Source organism: Equus przewalskii, chromosome 13 (assembly GCF_037783145.1).
Source record: "Equus przewalskii isolate Varuska chromosome 13, EquPr2, whole genome shotgun sequence".
NCBI classification, from domain to species: Eukaryota; Metazoa; Chordata; class Mammalia; order Perissodactyla; family Equidae; genus Equus; species Equus przewalskii.
Genome location: NC_091843.1, coordinates 16,929,384 through 16,950,278, shown reverse-complemented (window position 1 = coordinate 16,950,278; position 20,895 = coordinate 16,929,384). Strand labels below are relative to the sequence as shown.

Here is a 20,895-nt window from a genome sequence, read left to right as displayed (position 1 = left end):
TCCAACTGGGACTACTCTCCTGAGTCAGCTAAAATTCAACAACTGGGGATTTCTGTGCTATCAGGTCACTGATTGACAACAGTATGCTGAAACCAAACACAACTTAATACTACTTATTGCTATCAAAAAAATTTAGTCACCAACACATTCTTCACAGAAAGATCCCCAATATCATCATTCTTTACCTCAGTTTTCACCATATCCAACACCCCCAGCCCTGCTCCATAGCAACCTGGGGATCCTTTTTCTTTTCTCTTTCTTCTTAATGAATAAACACATAACAAAGAGTAGAACCTAAAGGAAAGGAAAGGAGAAAACAAGGAATTTTATTCCAAATAGTCAATCAGCCTCCATAATGAAGACTTATCTTTACAAAGCATTATTAGTAGACAAACAGTTGAAATGATTTCTAGTTTTAAAAAATCTGTTTATCTATCTATCTATTCAGTTATTTTACTTGAAAGAGTTTATTCTACCGCTTACTTAATAATAATGTTTATCCGTTCCACAAATATACATTGACCATCAATTCCACGAAAAAAGACCTATCATCATCTTCATTAGGAAACAAATAATTTAGAAAAAAATTAATAAACTTGTCCCGGGTATCACGGCTAGGAAATGCTACTGTAACCGCTATGTTATCAGTGTAATACCTCTTTCATGAAGGCTTTTTTATTCTCTTGGCTGAACACGATTGATCCCTTCAGAATCTAAATAGCGCTCATTCATATTTTCCCCTTGGCTTTTTCTACTTCCTGATTTTAATTGTAGACTTCTGTGTATATTAAAATGAAGTCCTGACACATTGAGAGAGAGAGAATAACGTAAAGAGTTGCAGTTATTTTTCCCAATCGTTTTCTACTCAAAGTGCATGCCCTGGAGAAGATTCGAGTCTGTTCTCTCATTATTTTCTGCTTGTGTATGTCTCTCAAAATCTTGCCCTGTTGACTCCCCTTCACCATGAAATGATACCTTGCATATGTACTATTTATTAAATTTATTTATTAAATTAAATTAAATATGTACTATTTATTAAATACTATTTATTAAATACATTTTTTTATATCTTACTCCAGATAATATAAAATATGCATATAGTATATATGAAACCCTGTATAGTATACCTTCTATGCAATCTAAGTGATTTTCAAGGATAATTTTGACTTCATGATTTTTAATTTAACTTCCCATTAGGATATGATATCATTGTATTTATTTCCCCTACTGTGATGCTCTTTAGACCAGGATCCGCATCTAACTCATAACTCTTATCCCTCTCAGTACCTACCTCAGTGTCTTCTTCATAGAAAGTGGTTGCTATATATGTTCATTTATAATAATTTTAAACATATGCTTTCCCACCTCATGGCAGATGGCTATCCACGTGAAGAAATTGTCTACCAATGGAAGCGTAGTTCTGTTGAAGTGGGTGACACAAGATCTTGGAGGCTTTATCAATTCTCCTTTGTCGGCTTGAGAAATACCACTGAAGTAGTGAAGACAACTTCTGGTAAGATGCACCTGTAAAGAATTTTGAGGGACACTTCCAGAGTTAAAATGCTGGTATATGTGATTCAGAAAGCTTTTCAATATCTGTCTACAAATGATATTCAAAAAATTAAATCAAGTGTTTTAATATACTTCTAGAGAAAATTATAATTAATATTCTAGCATAATAGAAAAATATAAATGAATTTTATCACTTTGAAGTAAATTGGATTAAAAGTGGATTAGTAAATTATTTGCTTAATTTTTTTAAGCAAAGTGAGTAGCAATTATTAAAAATAAGATGAAAATATTTATTGTCTAGATGTATTGTTTCTTTTAGGAAATATGTTTCATAGTAGATTGAAATAGCAGCATTTAAAGTAATCATGGAGGGAGAATAAACTTTCTACAAATGCAGAAAAGTGACCTTAGTGGTTATGGACTAATTCTCCATTCAATAATTTAATATTTTGAACTGGTTCCATCAGTGGAAAAAGACTGGACTTTGGTATTAGATAGGCCTGGGCTCAAATCTCAACTCTATCAGTTACTGGCTATGAACATCAAATGAATTACTGAATTTCTCAGGGAATTAGCTCCCCCAGATACCTAATGTGGATAAAAAAATTTGCACCCCAGACATACTGTGTGTATGAAAAAAATGCACAGACTGATACCTGGCACTTAGTGAGCACTCAACAAATAGTAGTTCTTACTAATATTAGATATAAGGCCTAATGTGGTCAAGACTTCAGGTTTTTCAAGAGAAACTATAAATCTATATTTTTATATCGAATCTCATGATTTTTAACGGAATTAATTTAATTGATTTAAAAATTCAGGTGGGCCAAGTTAAACACATTTCCAGATCCAATGTGTCTCCTGGGTGGCCAGTACGAACCCTCTGCAATGCTAACTATATACTCCAGACAGAATACTCCAGCTACTCTAAAATTATGTGAAGTTTTTGCTGTTGTTGTTTTGTTTTGTTTTTGAGGAAGATTAGCCCTGAGCTAACTACTGCCAGTCCTCCTCTTTTTGCTGAAGAAGTCTGGCCCTGAGCTAACATCCATGCCCATCTTCCTCTACTTTAAATGTGGGATGCCTACCACAGCATGGTGTGCCAAGCAGTGCCATGCCCACACCCGGGATCCGAACCGGCAAACCCCAGGCCGCCAAGAAACGGAACGTGCGAACTTAACCACTGCACCACCAGGCCGGCCCCTAAAATTATGTGAATTTAAATGTTTCAATTTCAAGCAGTATCAACATTGTGTTCTGAGCTTATCATATATTAAGGCATGTCTTTTGAGATCTATTACCATGAGTCGAGCTGCTTTCTGTTGACTGACTCACACATACCTCATTTTTTTTCCTGGAATTCATAAGGCATATTTTTGTGTTGACTAATCTGGAATAAGGCCTCGGTCTGCTATACAGAGAGAAGCAAATTAAGGATGTACACAAGGATGGAAATTTAAGATCCTACCTTCATAAACACCATCCTCTAAATCAAAGAGCTATCTGGCCCTCATATTGTTTTCAGCATTTGTGGACTTCTCCTAAAGTATCTTATTTTTGCAAAAAGAATCTGTAAGAAGGTCAAAAAAATGCCCGAGTATATTTTTGAACAGTTGCCTTCTGTTCCTTTTTTCACTAAAAATCCTGACCATCAAGAACTAGAATAGTCTTTCAGGATTACCTCAGAACTGAAATCTTCCATCTGTGAAAGGAAGAACAAGTGTAAAAATAATCTCCAATTTTGCATGCTTCCCAAATGAGAAATTGGGCATTAAGTTCTATAATATATTCATATTTCTATAATCATTCTAGCACCCTAAAACAGAAGTCACAAACTCATGACTAGCAGATCTTGTTTGGTTATTTGAGACCAGGGTGGCATGAAAACCCAAGGGTGGTGAGAGAGGGGTTGGCTATATATCACAGGGCCTACGACCATTGTCTCCCTAATGTCCCATACTGAGAAGAATCTAGAGCATTTACTGCCTATTAAGACATACTTCCAGAAGAAATGCAAAGATCTACTTACTTAAAGCATGGCAAGAAAAATTACCAAAGTGTCACCAGACCATTAATATTAATCTTCCTCAGGAAATCACAGTAAAGCTGCATTGATAAGATATTAGCTTTGATATTGAATAGCATCATTTAACTGGTCGCGTCAACTCCTTTGTGTTTTCTAACATGGCAGTGAGCCTCCACATTGCTCTCATTGTCCACTCCGTACTCTCACTGGTTTGTATTTTGTGTGCAGTACCATTTTAATTGCCTCTGTGAAGAGGAAGGGCTGAACTCAGTCTTTACCCTAATGCTGAGAGGCAGCCTGAGGCAGCCTCACTCACAAGAGTGAGAGTTGATTTGGTAATGATTGGAGGTTTCTGCTTATCTTTTGCTTGATTTCTGAGGCCATTCTTATCTTCAAAGCATAGCTCTGTAACTAGTTAATATCTATCAGGAAGTTATATTAACAACTTTCTTGGAAAGTTATCAAAGATTAAATTTATAGCCTTTTTGAATCTTAACCATTAAAATGCGTTTTTCTCCTAGACTTATAGTAAATATACCTCCTTTTGAGAAGCCTCTGTCAAAACTGGGAGAGAATATTGCCTAAAATTTGACCTAGATGACTGCATGGATTTTTAACCTTCATTCATTCAAGCCCGCCTTGCATGGCTTTGTCATAGCCAAGTGGTGACTGTACTGCTGCTTCCCTAATATTTTTTCTTTAAATTGATTCATTGTTTTTAGCAAAATTATTATTTTTTAAAAGATTTTATTTTTTTCCTTTTTCGTCCCAAAGCCCCCCCGGTACATAGTTATATATTCTTCGTTGTGGGTCCTTCTAGTTGTGGCATGTGGGATGCTGCCTCAGCGTGGTTTGATGAGCAGTGCCATGTCTGCGCCAGGATTCGAACCAACGAAACACTGGGCCGCCTGCAGCGGAGCACGCGAACTTAACCACTCAGCCACGGGGCCAGCCCCCCAGCAAAATTATTTTTTAAAGGAAAGTTCACATTAGCACCATAATTGAAAAACGAGAAGATTTGACATAAACAGTAGTTGATATAAAAATATAGTGAAAAACAAATGTTCCTTAAATTTTAAGTGCGTGTATTTGTACTCCCCAGACTGAGCATAGAGAGAAAGAAGCAGAGATATTAGAGAAATGGGAAATTGCAAATAGCTCCAAAGTAAAACATTTCCTCGATGTAAACAGAACAGAAGGAGTATTTCACAGGAAAGAATTTTCTCACCATGAAATTCAACGCTATTTGATAATATTTGCGTCCACCACCTGAATCAACTCCTTTATCACCAGTTTTTGCATCACACTTGAGAAAAATATTGTCTCTGGGGTAGATTGAGAAGACTTGAAAAATATCTTTAATTCACAGTCAATACATCAAAACAGATTCTGGATCCATGATTTCTCCTCCAAACTAGCATCTCTTCCTGTTTGCTCTAAATCTGGTAATAGCACCATCATTGTCCCAGCGAGCCAGGCGTGAACACTCGGAGTCATGTCTCTGCCTCCCACATCTAATGAATCACGAAGGCACTTATGCCTCTGAAATATCTTGTGTAACTGTCCTCTTTTCAGTTGCCATTGCCACTGTCCTAGTTCACGATTCTATCTGTTCTCATCTGGACTGTGTTGGTGGCCTATTAAGTTATGTCCCTGCTGTCAGTCTCTCTCTTCTTCAATCTATCCCTTACACATTAATCATAAAAGCTGGCACTCACTGAGCACTAACTATATGCAGCATAGAAAGCATTTTATATAAATGTCCTACTTTAATTCTCATAATCATAGCCATATTTACTATCATCTACACTGAGGGTATCACTGTAGACGAGAAAACGGAGACTTCCAGGAGGTCATCCACATGCAGGGATCAGTTACGGGGATATAAATTCAAGTGGTTTGCTCACGGAGTTATGCTCTTAATCACTACAGTGTTTTATTCCCACTATGGCCCAATGAATCTTCTTGAAGTGCAACTTTCATCCTGTCTCAGAAATTCAGTAAGTTCAATTAAGCACAAGCTGTTGCTCCTAATATGTAAGCACCTCATCTCAGGAACTTTCCAGCTTTGTTTTCCATATTTTCCCAGCTTGCGACAGAACTAAGCTGTTAGTGTTTTTCTGAATATAACTGGGAAATCCTATACACACATTGACTCTCAGTCTCCTTTCTCTTTTGAATAGCTTCTTAACTCATCCTTACCTTCTGTATGACTTTAAGGCTTAAATAAACACCACCTTCTCAATGAGGTCTTTACTGATCTCACCTCCAAAACAACGTGGGGCAATTTTTAAGAATGCGCACTCTTGGAGTCAGGCAGCTCAAGTTTGAATACTGGCTTATATAAATTATTGAATGTATCTAAGCTCAATATCATCAATGCTGCAGGGTTGCTCTGAGGATTAAGTGACATACTCCATTAAAAATGCTTAAAACATTGCCTAGCACATAGAAAATACTTAGTAAGTTGAAAGCATTATTATTATTATTATTTATTATTATTATTATCATCATCATTATTCCATTAATTCCCCTCAGAGCATTTTCACTCACCTTATGAAAACGTAACTTCTTCCTTGCGTGGCTTGGCCACTTGTTTTATCCCCCCTTTTCTACCCCCTCACTCTAATAAATCACAAACTTTACAAGAGAAGCCTTCTTTTAATCATCTTTGTATCCATGATGCTTTTAGCATGGTGGCTTGCTTAGGTTTTTTGATTAGTAGGTAATTGTAAGACTGATTGCTTGTGACAATTATATTGATAAAACTATAAATTTTCTCACAATTTAATAAGCAATGAAGAATTCTATTATATATTTTTCCATTACTCATTGTTTGAAGTCAGAGACTTCGTTCTTTCTGGTCATGTTGCCATTATCTACATGATTTTTAGTATTAAGCAGAATTTCCTTCCTTCATGGTCTCATCCTGAAATGTGGGTTAGAAAAGTGGACCAATGAGTTTCTTATGGGAACCTACATTTTTGGGATCCAAATGTCATCATTCTGGATCTAAAAGAATATATCACATTCTTCCTATATTAGAAAACCATGTAAGCTTCCATATTGTCTTTAGAGATGCAAACATCAGTGTTTCGTGAAATATCTTCATAATTTTTTTGCAAACTCATGTACATTAACTATTATGTATTTTCTTTTTGTCTTTAACTCAACTTTTTGGCTGAGATTCCATGTGCTAGTTGTGTTTTCCTGATTTTGATTACAAGAAATATATAAATATTAAAATAAAAAGTCTATGTACCACTAAATTCATTTTACTTTTCAACAGTGGCATGTGGACTACAATTTTAGAAACAACAGCTCCATGGATGAAGTCCACGTTCATTGCTTGATTTCTAAAATGTGTATAATCCACCCTCTGTCTTCAAACCTTGCCCACCATTCTCCCACCATATGCTTTATCTTCCCTGAGGTTTTCAACATATGTTGTACCTACTTCAGGTCTTTGTGCCCTGTCTTCCTTACTTAATGCCAAGCTCAAGTCCATTATATCAGTGTATATGTAATAATTCTCCAAGCAGAAAAATAATAGCTCACAACTTCCAGGTTATGTTTTCATTAAATATCTTTGGCAAACCAGGGAGACAGATATAAAACTTTGCTCATCATTGAAGTGAACTATTTTGGGGGGAAGGAAAAAGAAAATGAAAGAAGATACAACTTATTGGCAATTTTTTCACTAAAGAGGTTGAAACAAACAAAAAAGTTTAAACACCTAAATGATAAGAGAAAAATAAGCAATTGCGGCATCTGTCCTATAGTCTCTTATTACTTTTGAGGGACAGTAAGTTGTGAGTCCATTTTAGTCAATAGAAACTTTTCAAACTACTTGAAGAAATGTAATATCTTAAAATAAATCAGTGGAAGACTGCACAGTAATAGATTTTTATTTTAATTTTAAGGTTCAACTTAGAAAAATTAACTTTGGTTTCAGGAGAGGAAAAATGTATGAATTATGTAAAGAAAGCTGGGCCAGGAACAGCCATGGAGAAGTTGCTTGGCTTCTCTGGGATAAAAGTTCCTCATTTAAAAAATGAATACATTTGGAGCCAGCTCAGTGGCATAGTGGTTAAGTTCACACACTGCTTCAGTGGCCTGGGGTTTGCAGGTTCAGATCCTGGGTGTGGACCCAGCATGACTCATCAAACCATGCTATGGCAGCATCCTACATAAAACAGACGAAGTTTGGCACAGATGTTAGCTCAGGGCCAATCTTCCTTACACGCACACACAAAAAGAAGAATGCATTTGACTAGATACTTCTTTAAAAGTTCTTGTCCTTATACCTATCGATAACCTCCAATGTAACCAAGGGCACACTAAAATGTCCTAATGTAGGAGAGACTTTCTTTAGAAATTAACATTTTCCTAGAATGCTTTCCTTCATCAAGTTTTCAAAGCAAGTCAAATGCAAAGACTTTTAAACTTTTTAAACTTTTCAAATTTAAGTTCTTTAAATTTTTAATTTGGGGAAATAACTCTCCCACTTCATCTACTTAGCTACTTTGTTCTTAGTAATTGCCTTTTTTATATAGACATATATAAATATATGATGTTAACTGAAAATTGTATTTGTTATTTTCTTTCAGTTGCAATACTGGAATATTCATCTATTACATTTAAAAATCCCACATTGGAATTTTAAATTTCAAGGCTGCTGTGACATTACCTAGTGGGGAGATAGGGCTTGAAAAGTGGAGAAAAGTTGCGTAGAGAAGTCATATGAAGTCTAAAGAAATTTGTTTGGTTTCTGGGTGACACATTTCATTTCTGCTTACATCCCATAGGCAAGAACTGATTGCGTGTTCCCATGGAGGTAAAATTGGGCTGGGAATTGTAGTTCAGTTATGTGCTAGGAAGGGACAAAGGGTTGTATGAGTTTCTAGTGTCTGTGCAACGTGCATGACATCATTTTATTTCTCCCAAGTCTCTGAGAAAGATTCTATTTTTCCATTTGACAGATGAAGCAACTTAAGTTTACAAGGGCTAAGGAATTTGTTCGAAGATATGCAATGAAGTAGTAATTTATCCAGATCCTGAATTTTTACCCCATTGCCTCTCATAAACATATTAGGACAAGAGATGAATTAAATAAAAGAAAAAGCTATTCCTAAGCTTGATACGGCTAATTTTACAGAGACAATGCAGGGAAATAATAACACTTAATATGATAACTATATACATGCATCAAAAAAATGTTAACCTGTAGTAATAGCAATTACATTTACATATAGCAATAATAGCAAGTTAGAAATATTTTCCCAACAATATCCTTTCATTGGTTCAAAAACATATTTACTGCTTATGAGATATTATTGTTCACTTACTGAGCAGACCTGTGGGTCACCATCCAAATCTGACCTTAATTAAGAAACTGTTGGATCCAGTGTATTTGCATAAATTTGGTTCTCGCAGAAAAATTTCATTAGAAAGAAAACATAATAAAGGGTTTCATGACTACCATTTATAGTAATTTCAAGGATTAATATCTTATTTTGACAGTCTGTCCAAACCAACCAGGTCAAGACAACACTAATTTTTATCGAAGTTTTTGCTGTTTCCTAATTCAATTGAAAAATCCTATTTTGCTACATTTAAAAGACGTGTTCATCAGTGTGACTGATGTAACTAAGAGAATCCTCCTGTCCAGTTGCTGCCCCAAACAAATGGAAAGCATTAAATGCTTTTTGAAAATATAAAAGTATTGGTGAAATGGGGGAGACTGAGTCTGTAGGCATCATGCTCTACACACAAACTTATTGAAGGTTCCTTTCACTCTATTTGATGCAATTGAATAATCCCTTCTCCTTATTTTTACATTTTCAGAAAATAATGCTATTCACCATTGCAGATACGCAAATTTAAGCATGTCAGAGACTGTAAAAGGTGGCAAATAGCAATGAGGAAAATAATGTGTTTTTTTAAAAAAATTAACTTCCCTTTCTTCAAAAGGAGGTTATTATGAAGGTCACAGCACATTGCAATGCATAATAGCCCAGAGGAGAATTTGCTGGGCATATAAACTGGGGCTGACCAGAATTTGTCTACCATTCTCACTTGCCACTCCTATAATCTATCTCATCTAGAAAATCAAGAACAGCCAATTCTATTAGTTCATTCCAGAAGGGCAGAAATAGATCAGAAACGCCCTAGGAAAAGGGAATTGACAAACACGTTAAACAGGACTTGGTATATCATTTTTTTGTTTACTTTTATATATGAGTATCTCTGCAGTTCAGGAAATTGACGATGCTTCACATTTGATATATAGGCTACATCATAAATGTCTAATTTTTCACATTTGTCTTCCAATTTCTCCACCCCAAAATTAACTAGTCCTTGTTATACATCATCTCTCAGAATAATGGCAGAAGAAATATTAAATAGCATTTTCTTAAAATTATAATTCTTCTCCCATCCCCACAACAAACTGAATTATTTTGCCTGTAAGTGCTTCTCTATCAGCTGTATAAGATGATATCTTTATTTATGAATACTGAAGTATAATAAATAAGTGACATTCTTGATAAGATTTAAAGATGAAAGCTTCAATTTAGATAACTGGGTTTACTGGGATAGTTTCCAAACGTGATTTCTAATCTGCCTACCCTCATGTGACTTATAGCACCTCATACCCTGATTTTATCATTACATCTATTGTTCGTGTTAAGTGGTGAAGAGTTATGTAACATAAAAAGACAATGTGTAATTTATGATCTGTGTAATAGCTCCTTGTTAAAGAGATAATGCAATTGCGGACACACCAATTGAAACCTTAATGATTACATTTCCTTAGTGGGTGGTTTCTTGTTATCAGTCTCAATGACTAAGAGTGAAATTAGACGGAAAAATAAAATTTTAAGGCTAAATCTTGAAGATTAAGCCAACTGCAATTTTTCTTATGGGAAAATTACTCCAAAGATGTAAAGTCAGTGGTTGAAAATCGGTAGCCAGTTGTCAAACTTCAGCCTGGAGCATGGATCATTAGACATAGATAGTGTTCAATTTTATTTATTTTAGTCAACATCGAAAAATTGAGAAGTTTCATAGAAAAATCTTAAATATCTTTACACCTTAAACATCTGGATCCTCATTCGCATTTGAATGAGCAGAACTATCACCTATCGGGATAGATGAGGCACACAGTCTCCTATTTACCAAAGTCTCTACCATTCTTGGTTGTATTTTCAAGGCTATATGTCTTTCTACTTGAATTACTGTTTCTTTATTTTGGAAAACTATGTAAATCTATATCTCTATCGAGAATCAAGGAAAATGAAAGATAATCAATCCTCAAATGGCAGCACGTATGTGTCTGTGGAAATGAAGAAGGTTCTTCTACTTTTAATAGGCAAAGAGAATTTCTACCACAAAACAGCACTCTAAGAAATGAATGTGAAACTATTACTTAACCCAGATTTGCCTAAAAATAGATAGTGAGTTGCAGAGAAGTGCCAGGACCTGGCCAATCTAGGTCTCACTTGCTTTTTATGTTCTACAATTGGATTTATTTATTATATATATCCAACATATGCAATGCATATTGATTTTAAGTTTGTTCAGTTTATCTCTACAATCCACTTTCATGGAAGATGGATTTTAAATAACCCGGAAGTCGTGAAGTTCTGTGTACATCTGCACATCTCGTCTTTTCTGTGTTTTTCTCTTTTTCAGCTCACATCTAAGCAGCTAAAAGCTGTGTTGCAATTTTCCTGCACATTGCTGATCAGCAGTCCTGCGTAGTCAATTAACACTTTTTGATATTGTACTTTTCTGAAGATTTATACGGTTATTGTTCTGTAATAAAACCCTGTTCTTCATTTTCCTTGATGAAATAAGACAGATGGCTATAGAGCAAAAAACTACGATTCCTTCTTAAGAGTTACATTTGCGATCGTGTTACCACATAAATGAATGACTTTGAGCATTCTTTTGGCCCTCAATTTCTTCATCCTAAAGTAAAAAATCAGACTAGATTGACTTTGAAGATCCTTTTCACTCCTAAAATGCTGCGCTGTTATTTCCTGATATTTAGCAGCTTTGTCATAAAGCAAATGTCTGGTGGGTATTTAGGTCTTCTATGTTCCCATGAATTCCTAACAGAAATTTCCTCATGTTTTCTTATTCTGTAAAACTCACAAATTAACAGATCTATTTTATCTGTCATGTGGCAACTGTGGGGGCAAGAGGCCCAGGGTGTTGCCATGGAGATGGTAGGTAAGTTAGTTAGGGTCTGATAAAATGAATTTGGCATGGGAAAAATAGGCCCACTGTGGGTGTGAGGAGCGAGGGTGGATGTAATTGAATTTACTGTGAATGAGAAATTGGGAGAGGGCAAAGATAGGACAATGGCTGTGACGTGGCTTTCAGAGAGGAGAAAGAACAGACACTTGGTGTTCTCAAACAGAAGAACATTTGCAATCAAGAGTGCATAGTATGACCTTAATGTATTCTTTTATTTTTAATAGCTTAATTATATAAATGTGGCTGACGTATACACTGCTGTGAACTGGCAGCCCATTGAAATTAAACTGATACTACCACCTCTGTAATAATAGTAAGAATATGATGTGCTAGTATTTGTAAGTCCTTTATATATATATATATATATATATATATATATATACCATCTCATTTACTTTTCACAGTAATTTTATAATGAGATGCTCATGTTCCAGGTGAGATTATCATGTATAACCAATCTTGTAGAGAAGTATCTAGACAGGGTAAAGACCTTGTCCAAGATCATAGACTAAGTTACTAAACAGACACCCCTGTTTCCTGCCTGGCAGGCTGAATTCCCAAACCAGTGATGACTCAAACACTAGGGCTATTTCTGAATTCCTGTTTTCAGAAAGACTTGCCCTGGGGCTGGCCCCATGGCTGAGTGGTTAACCGAGCACTCTGCTTCACTGGCCCATGGTTCCTGGGTTTGGATGCAGGGTATGGACCTACACCACTCATCAGCCATGCTGTGGAGGCACCCCATGTAAAAAGTAGGGAAAATTGGCACTGATGTTAGCTCAGGGCTAATCTTCCTCAAGCAAAAAAAAAAAGAAGAGAAGAATTGGCAGGGGATGTTAGCTCAGGGTGAATCGTCCTCACAAAAAAAAGAGGAAAAGAAAAGAAAGACTTGCCCTTGGCCATATTTCTTTATCTAGCGTGTAATTTGTTTTCTTTTCATTATTATGGCATCTCTCCATATATCTATCTAATCTGTCTATCTAAAGCTGGTTGTGTACAAATATGGCGGAATTAGACTGAGGCAGAATAGCCCTCAAATCTCAGTGATTTAAAACCAAAAAAAATTTTATTGCATGTATTGCTCCTACCCACTGTGCTTTTTCATTCTGTGGCACACGATTCTCATGGCTCAAGGGGAAAATGATAAGTTTCTGCCTTGATAGGTGCAAGTCATTTGGCTCACATTCTAGTTATCAAAGAAAGTCACACAAGCAAGCCGGATATCCATGGGGTGGGTTCCATAATTCTCTGAAACAAAGAGCCACGAGGGTAGGTTCTGTTGGGATGGACTTGGTAGAAAGTGGTAGCAAATATTTTGAACTACAAAATCATACCCAAAATTTACCATTAGTATAATCCTTTATTATATCTAGCCTGCTTACCTGGCCATGTAAATAAGTATAGCTCAACATTACATGTCAAGATAAGGTACCCCCATCAAGAAAGAGGAATGACTTACCCTCAAAGAAAATAAGGCCCAGGCATGAAAATATCTCTCACTCTGAGAATTATCCTCTTGAAAAGAGACTGTTTTGGGTCAAGACTGCTTCACTTTGTCAGTGACCTCTAGCCATGCTTTCCTATTTACGTAAAACTGGCTTCAGAAGGAGCAGGTGAAAAGACACAAGATTAACCTGAAAATGATTATATGATGATGAAAATGATGGGAATTGTCACATTTTATAAACATGGGCAAGATTTCCCTTCTGTAGTACTGGGACAGCTTTATTAATTACTACAAAAAACTAGTCCACAAATATTGGTCCTGCACTAAATTCAGTTTTGCAGATATTAGACAGTGGTAACTTCTAAGAAACAATAAACCAGAATCATCCTCATGTCAGTAGGAGGAAGTAATTGTACATGATTTAATAAAGAATTGCCAGAAAATAATGAAAAGGTCAGGCTGTCTTGACTGCTGTTACTTTTTGCATGGAAAAAAATCCTTAATTTCTCTAATAGTCCTGCGGAAGAAAAGACTTGATCAAATATAGCAGTTTTAAGTACAACATAAATGTTTTCTTGTGTTTAATCTTAGCAGTGAGCTGTAATTTTAATCCTTTCCTCTGTGAAGTATTCTTCAAATTACTTCTGTTCTCCTGTTGCATGGATGAAGTACATGAACTATAGTGCTATCAGTAATTTAAAACATTTTCACTTGGTGAGTTATTAGTAACACTGGAATTAATCAAGAAGCATCTGTGTCCCCAAGCCACTGTTCTCTGGCTACTACCTCAGACTAACTAACTATAAAAAAGGAATATCTAGTTCGTTGGCTGACACTGAGTAAACCAGTAGTAAGAGATATTTTGATCCTAAAAATCTGCCACTATTAATCCATACACAGATGAGTAGTGTTGATAATGATATGATTATGATGATAATGATGATGTGGATGTTAAAGCCAGCTTTTATTGGGCATTTCCCATATGCCAGGCACTGTGCTAAGCACTTTACCAAAATTATGTAAACCTGCAACAACTTTAGAAGATGGATCTTCTTTTTTATTTCCATGATCATGTAGCTGGTAAGTGGCAGAGCCGGGATTTGAACCTGTGCTCTGAGAGGGTCATACCATTCTTATTGGGTTTCATTTGTGGGAACTAGTGATTTCTTTTTTATTAAGAAAGAAGGCTATTCACACAAACAGGGGTGTGTGTATGTGTGACACATAAGGTGCCTTATGCCACTTGCATATCATAACAACCTAATATGCTTTGTTTTTCAAGTTGATGGTAATATTCAGAGTGCTGATAACTGACTCTAATCTGATACATCTAGTTTTCTTTTTACAAAGATAAGAATGAGGAAGTAACAAGAGCGTCTTGAACAAGGCTAGTTACAATGCTTTCTATTACTAACTATGATTCAAAGAACTCTGGATAAGATTACATGGGTACTATATTAGTAAAACATCACTTTTAGTAAAACTTGAAAGGAAAGAATACTTGGCTAGGGGTTAGAAGATCTGCCTTCAGTCCTAGCTGACCTTAGTAATAGGTGTAGACATCTGGGCAAGTCATTAAACCTCTTGGATCTTACTTTGCTCATTTGTAAAATGGAAGAATTATAATTCTCCTACGAGTTGCTATGAGACTTACCTGAAGTAAGCATCTGAGAATGCCTAGGAAATTACCAGTGACTTCGGAAATAGGCGACAATATGATCACCATATAATTGTGTTTTCTCCTCTTTCTCACTCCTTTCTCTAACTCTTGAAATTAAAAAAAAAAAAAAAAGTTTCTGTGTTAAAATTCCAGGCATATTTAAAGACCCTGAGAAAAGACAGGCAATTTATAATTTATTGAAAGTTTGTAGAAGGTAGTGACTGATGCAGTGATCCACTCCCGCTTGCTTTGTAAGCTTCCCTTTAGACTAAAGAAGGGGAAGAAAGCTGAAATGTGTTCATAAAGGGCAGAGGCATGAGTGGGAGTGCTCTTTGAATAGCTGTCCCATGAGGTGGTTTTGGAATAAAAGTGCTTGAGGACTTGGGAAAGGGATATTAAATTGACTTGTTGATTCATCATGACTAGCTTGGAGTGTCTAACACGCGCACACACACGGACAATTGCTAGATGCATCAAGGGAATTCATTGTTTTCCATTCCACATGACTGACAATACTCTATGCCATATTTACATAATAAAGACCAAAAAAAATGCAAGTCAAAGAGAGCTTAGACTTACCTAGTCAAGTGCCCTTATTTTCTAGAGTAAAAAATCAAGTCCAGAGAAGTAAAATGGCTTGCCTAAGGTCTCCCAGCTAGTTTCACAGGACATGAAGCATCTAATAATTGCTTTCCAGATCTCATTCCAGCAGACCTCTCTCAAGCCTCTCTAAGTTCTATAACTCAAAAGTTTCCTTTGGCAGGTTGTCTCTCTTGCATCAGATATTGAGGTAAAATAGAATGAAGAAAAATAAAAATCAGGAGGGGAAGAATGACTGAGTTAACAAGATAACCTATTTCTACTTCTACATTTGCTGGAAGATGTTGGCATTCAATGATTTCTGAAGAATAAGCTTAGGATTTTTGATAATATTTCTAAATACAAATTATTAGTTGGAATATCAAGGAGTGGTGAAAGAAAACTAGAGCAAGAGTATTAAAACCCAGGTTCCACTCCCAGACCCGCCTCTAACTTGCTGTGCTACCTTGACCAAATCTTTTTATCCCTTTGTGCTTCTGCTTCTCTTCGGTAAGATGTGCACGGCATTAGCAGGCTTCCTTTCTCAGAGAGAGCCAAGTGAGAAAATGGAGGTGAAAATGCTTTATTACATGTTGGGAGTGCAGCACACATTCAAAGTGTCATCGCCATTGCTTTGTAATTATTTGTAAGGCCCCCTGGAGATCTGAAGTTCTAAAGTCATGCCTTGGAATTAAGACACTATATTATATATAGAGAGAGTATATATATGTAGAATATATAGAATATATATTCTATACATCAAGGAGCTATTACACAGTAATATGCATACATATACACATACACATTATATATATATGGTATGTGACTATGCCAGTAACAATGAGACACGAAAAAAATCATTTATCCCAGATACAGGAGGAACAAGTCTGGGAGTGTGACTCAAGTTCCTGCTTCTCACTCCTGGGTTCCCGTGATCAGATTTTGTCATCAGGACTTAAGAAGGATGACAAGCTGATAACAATCAAGGGTATTATTAAAGCAGCACAAAAGGCAAAATTCTGACTTACTATATTTTTTTGCTATGGTGGGGGAAAAAGTGCTATTAAAAGATTAAAGGTAAATGTGGAAATGAAAGGATGAAGGGAGCTATCCTCAGAGGAAGCCAGAAGAAGATGGAGTTTAGATGGCCTCTAGAATTAATACATTTTCATCTAAAGTAATAAGAGACCTGTAGCATTTGATGTTTTGGAAGTCCCAGGGGGACTGAGAGAGCTGAGCAGTCCTTTAACTTTCCTGGGAATTGAAAATTAAACTTTTAGATGAAGATGCAGGATGGAAAACATTTTGAAATTAGAATTCATGTGGGAAATTAGAAATAGATTTTAAGAGAATTATCCTCCTGTTACCATCCACAAACACAGGTTCTTTTACCTGCCACACAGGGGAGACAGACCATAAGAAAAATTGGAATGCCAGGCTTGTGGCAAGGAAAGAGTTTATCGAAAGGCAGCCAGAGGAGGAGATAGGAGCTAGAACTCAGATCCACTCTTCAAAGGAAAAAAGGTAGGGGCTTTTATTTGAGATTTTAGGCAGGGGAGGTGGAACATGTGGCCTTACTGGTTGACGCTTTCCCACTAGCCTGTGTGAGGCCTTGTGAGGCTGCTTGCAGAGAAGGGGATGGCAAGATAAGGGCATCCACAGGCGGCTATCCTTGATTGTCTGCCTCCGTGGCGGATGATAGATTCTGGTGCCAGGAAGCCAAGGAGTTGGGGTCTGAGGAGCTTCAGCTTCCTGATATCCTCTCGACATCAGTTTCCCTCTAATAAACTTCAAAGGACCTGTAACTACCCAAAACTTCATGGTGAACAAAGCGCAAGGCCACCTGTGGCTTTGACAGTTTGTAACTTCTATTGGTCTTGTGAAGTTTAGGGGTACAAGATTAAATGACTAAAACGATATTTATTCAATGAATAAATTAAACATTAAAATGATATTTTTTCAGTGAATGTGACTAGAGAAGCAGGGAAAGGGGCTGGGTGCTTTTGATTTTAATTCCATATATGCTGGATTTAATGTAGGGAACTGCTATCAGGGCCGGGTATCACTTCCAGTCAAAACACTCAGTGCAGCCCCTTGCCTCTGAGTGGGGGTGCAAGGAAAATTAGGGAACTTGGAAGTGGTGCTGGTCTCTGTTCCCTCTGGGACTGAGAGAAATGAAGGCTTATTTCTCCTTGAAAACTGATAGCTTGCTTGAACATTTTTCTCTGGAAAATTGCTGTTTATTTCAAGACTTCAGAGTTACTAAATGTTGTAATAATTAATAACATGATTTAGTTATTGAAAATATGCTATGTACAACAAACTGCCATGGCAATTTATGTAAAGTATCTCTTTTAATCCCCATAAATACCTCAGAGTAGATATGGTTACTGCCATCCTTTCAGAGATTAAAAAACTGTATCTCAAGGAAATTATGTAACTAGTCCAACCCCTCACAGCCAGTAAGAGAAATAGGGAATTTGAAATCAGTTTGAACAGGCCACAAATCCCAGGTTCTTAAACATGCTGCTCTGTAGGATTCCTTACGAGGATGCCTTTGGTGAGAGGGTATACAGAAGGATAGGGATGAAGAGGAGGGGAAAAATAGTTCTACAGTTAAAGTTTACTTTAGAAACTACCGTAAATTTAGACCAGCATGCCTGGGAGGCACTTGATAAAAAGCTACTCGATTTTGCTAAAGGCAGGGTCATCAGCGCTGCTTTAGTTTCTCAATCATGTTTCCTCACCATGTGTTAAGTGATGAAAAGGAAAATTTTAAAGGTCATCTGACAGGCACCTAAATGTATCAGCTTCCTTATTTCTTAGAGGCTTATTTACTGTTGAATTTCATCAACTCTAGGAATAGTCAGAAACACATAGATTAGGGATTCATGAATTATTAATGGATAAAGCCATTCAAAAAATCTTGAATAGAAAGATGATTTCTTCACTGGTTCCTTTTAACTGGCTCAGGATTTTCATTGCTTTAAAGAAAATGTATCTCATTTTTTGGGAAAAGTTTAAAAAGTCTAAAAAAGACTTTTTTGCTATTGAAATAATTGATTCCTAGTACCAATTTAGCAGTGGGTATTAATACAGCCATTTACAAATAAAAAAAAAATTGAGGCTCAGGAAGGATAAATAACTTGCCTAGGGGCACATAGCTAATGAGTGGAAAAGCAAGGATTCAGACTCGGTTCAGACTGCAAAGCCTGCCTGTATACATCTGTGCAGCGCTGCTGAACTCTACCAAAAGTGGCTGAAAGCTCTGGTTAGCCCCTCTCTGGGGTCCGCTAAGTTCAGTTCAGTGGTTATTTATTCAGGGCCGCTTATGTTCCTCCTACTAATAGGGTTCAAGATGATATATTAGACATGGTCTCTGCACTTGAGCAGCCTCCGTCCAAAGGAATGACAATGAGCTGGATCAACTGAATTTTAAATCATTTTTTCATGAATCTCCATATGACAAGGATGATGAAGCCTCTCACACAAAACTCCAGACTTTTTACTACACTGGAGCACATTAATGCATACATGCTTCAACAGCATGTCATCTGTAGTTTTTTTTTCTGAACGAAGAAACCACTATCCTAAAAATATCTCAAATTTTTTAAATACGTTAGTATATGTTTGGAATATAATTTGAAAGTATCAGCACAGTCATTATCCTGTTTAAGAGCTATTGTAGTTCTTAATTGTGACTGCTCCAGGGGCTTATTTTAGTGAGTTGCCTACCTCCACCCACCCCTCTTTGTGGCAGTCTGGATTCTCGCCCACGTGCCTCTGATGCCTAGTGCCTCCCAGACAGAGACTGGTGGGAGAGAGTTGTCTGCAGAGACCAACTGCCACCGCAGCACACTGAGAACTGGAGTCTGCCTGGGGAGCCTTTGCTAAAACCTCAGCCAACGCGGTGTTTCCATAGCTATTCCAACTTAATGCTGAATGAGATGCTGTGTGGTTTCTGTTTGCCTCCTCCTGTCTTTTACATTCAATTTTTGGCCCATGGAAATATCAGGCATGAACTTTGCATCCAGACAATCTGATCTATCTGTAGCCCTAGATATGACAGTCATTTGATGCTGTATCCAACTTTTCAGTCCACCGTCAGTCCCTCAGGCATCCTTTCTGTGGCCTGGGAGAATATAGCAGATCATAGTCAGGGGAGTATTGAGCTCTCTTTGAGATCCATCACTCTAGCATTGCAATTTCGTGTCTAAATATGAAATTATAACTACTAGAATTCTCTGTACAATGGAGATATTAGGAAGTTGCAGTCAGCACTCCAGCACTGTTGCTTTTACTAGAATAATGCATCTTTCTAGCCTAAGACGTGGTCTTGGGAGAATTCTGGATGAGGAGCCAGATAACTTGACCTCTGGCACCATCTCTGGAAGCTGCATGGACTTGGGCAAATTTCTAGCCTATCTGAGCCACACTCTCTATTCCTATAAATAGGGATTGAACCATTCAATTTAGTCAACCAAATAGGGTCTTTATAATAATTAAATGAGATCGAGATAGGAAAATGACTTTGTAGTTACTAAGCATTATATAACTCTATAGGATCATTTGTACAGCATTATACAACAAGGAAATTCTCCAGTTTAGATTAAGAATTCTCATTAAAATATGGAAGCAAAATCCAACGTTATTCTTATTGACAAAGATATCCTTCAGTTAGTTACTTTGTTCATTATTAGTATTTCCTGAGCACATATGATAAATAAAACACTGTTCCAAGGGATTTTAGATTCAAAGGTATAAGAGGCATGGATCTCACTTTCAAGAAGCTTAAAGCCTAGTTATTTTATTTATTTATTCAAATAATTATAAAACTGTAGAAGTACTTTTTACTCTCCTTATTTAATTCATTTCAAACTAGTCTACACTCTACACAGCTACCCTTTCTATTCCCTCTGTTGAAAATACTGACTGATCTCCATGACCATTCGAACACTTGAGGCTCATGGGTTACTCTATTATGTGCCCATAAAATTCTGCTGAATTTAATATTTATCCGGAGTCAGTTGTGTTTCTGCCAAAATCTGTTTATGTATGTTGAACTACTGTTTTAATGATATATTAAATATTACATGAAGTCATATATTTAGGTGTGGGCTAATTGTGAATGATCATAAAAATAATAAATATTAAAAGAGATTTTACTCTTGATATTTTTGAAGTGGATGAAATTAGATGTGATTTATGTATGAAAGGTGACACTTTGATAACCAATTGCAAACTCTTGTTCAAAGAAAAAGAGCGTAGTTTTTTTTTTTTTGAAACACTGTATAAATCATATTTATTAATATCTGATAAAAGATCACTTCTAATTAGCTGACCTACCACGAATTCATTGTGTTTGATGAGAGGGCTTCTCCTTTATAAGACTAAATACAGATAAAG

General features: G+C 36.4%; 1 protein-coding gene across 2 annotated transcripts in view; it reads left to right on the top strand.

Annotated features, from left to right (window-relative positions):
* Positions 1-20,895, top strand: part of GABRG2 (gamma-aminobutyric acid type A receptor subunit gamma2) — a 100,366-nt gene that overhangs the window by 39,375 nt on the left and 40,096 nt on the right. For both annotated transcript variants that reach the window (XM_008529361.2, XM_008529360.2), the window contains exon 6: positions 1,376-1,513. In XM_008529361.2, coding sequence (XP_008527583.1) covers positions 1,376-1,513 — 138 coding nt within the window. The remainder of the gene's footprint in view (positions 1-1,375; positions 1,514-20,895) is intronic.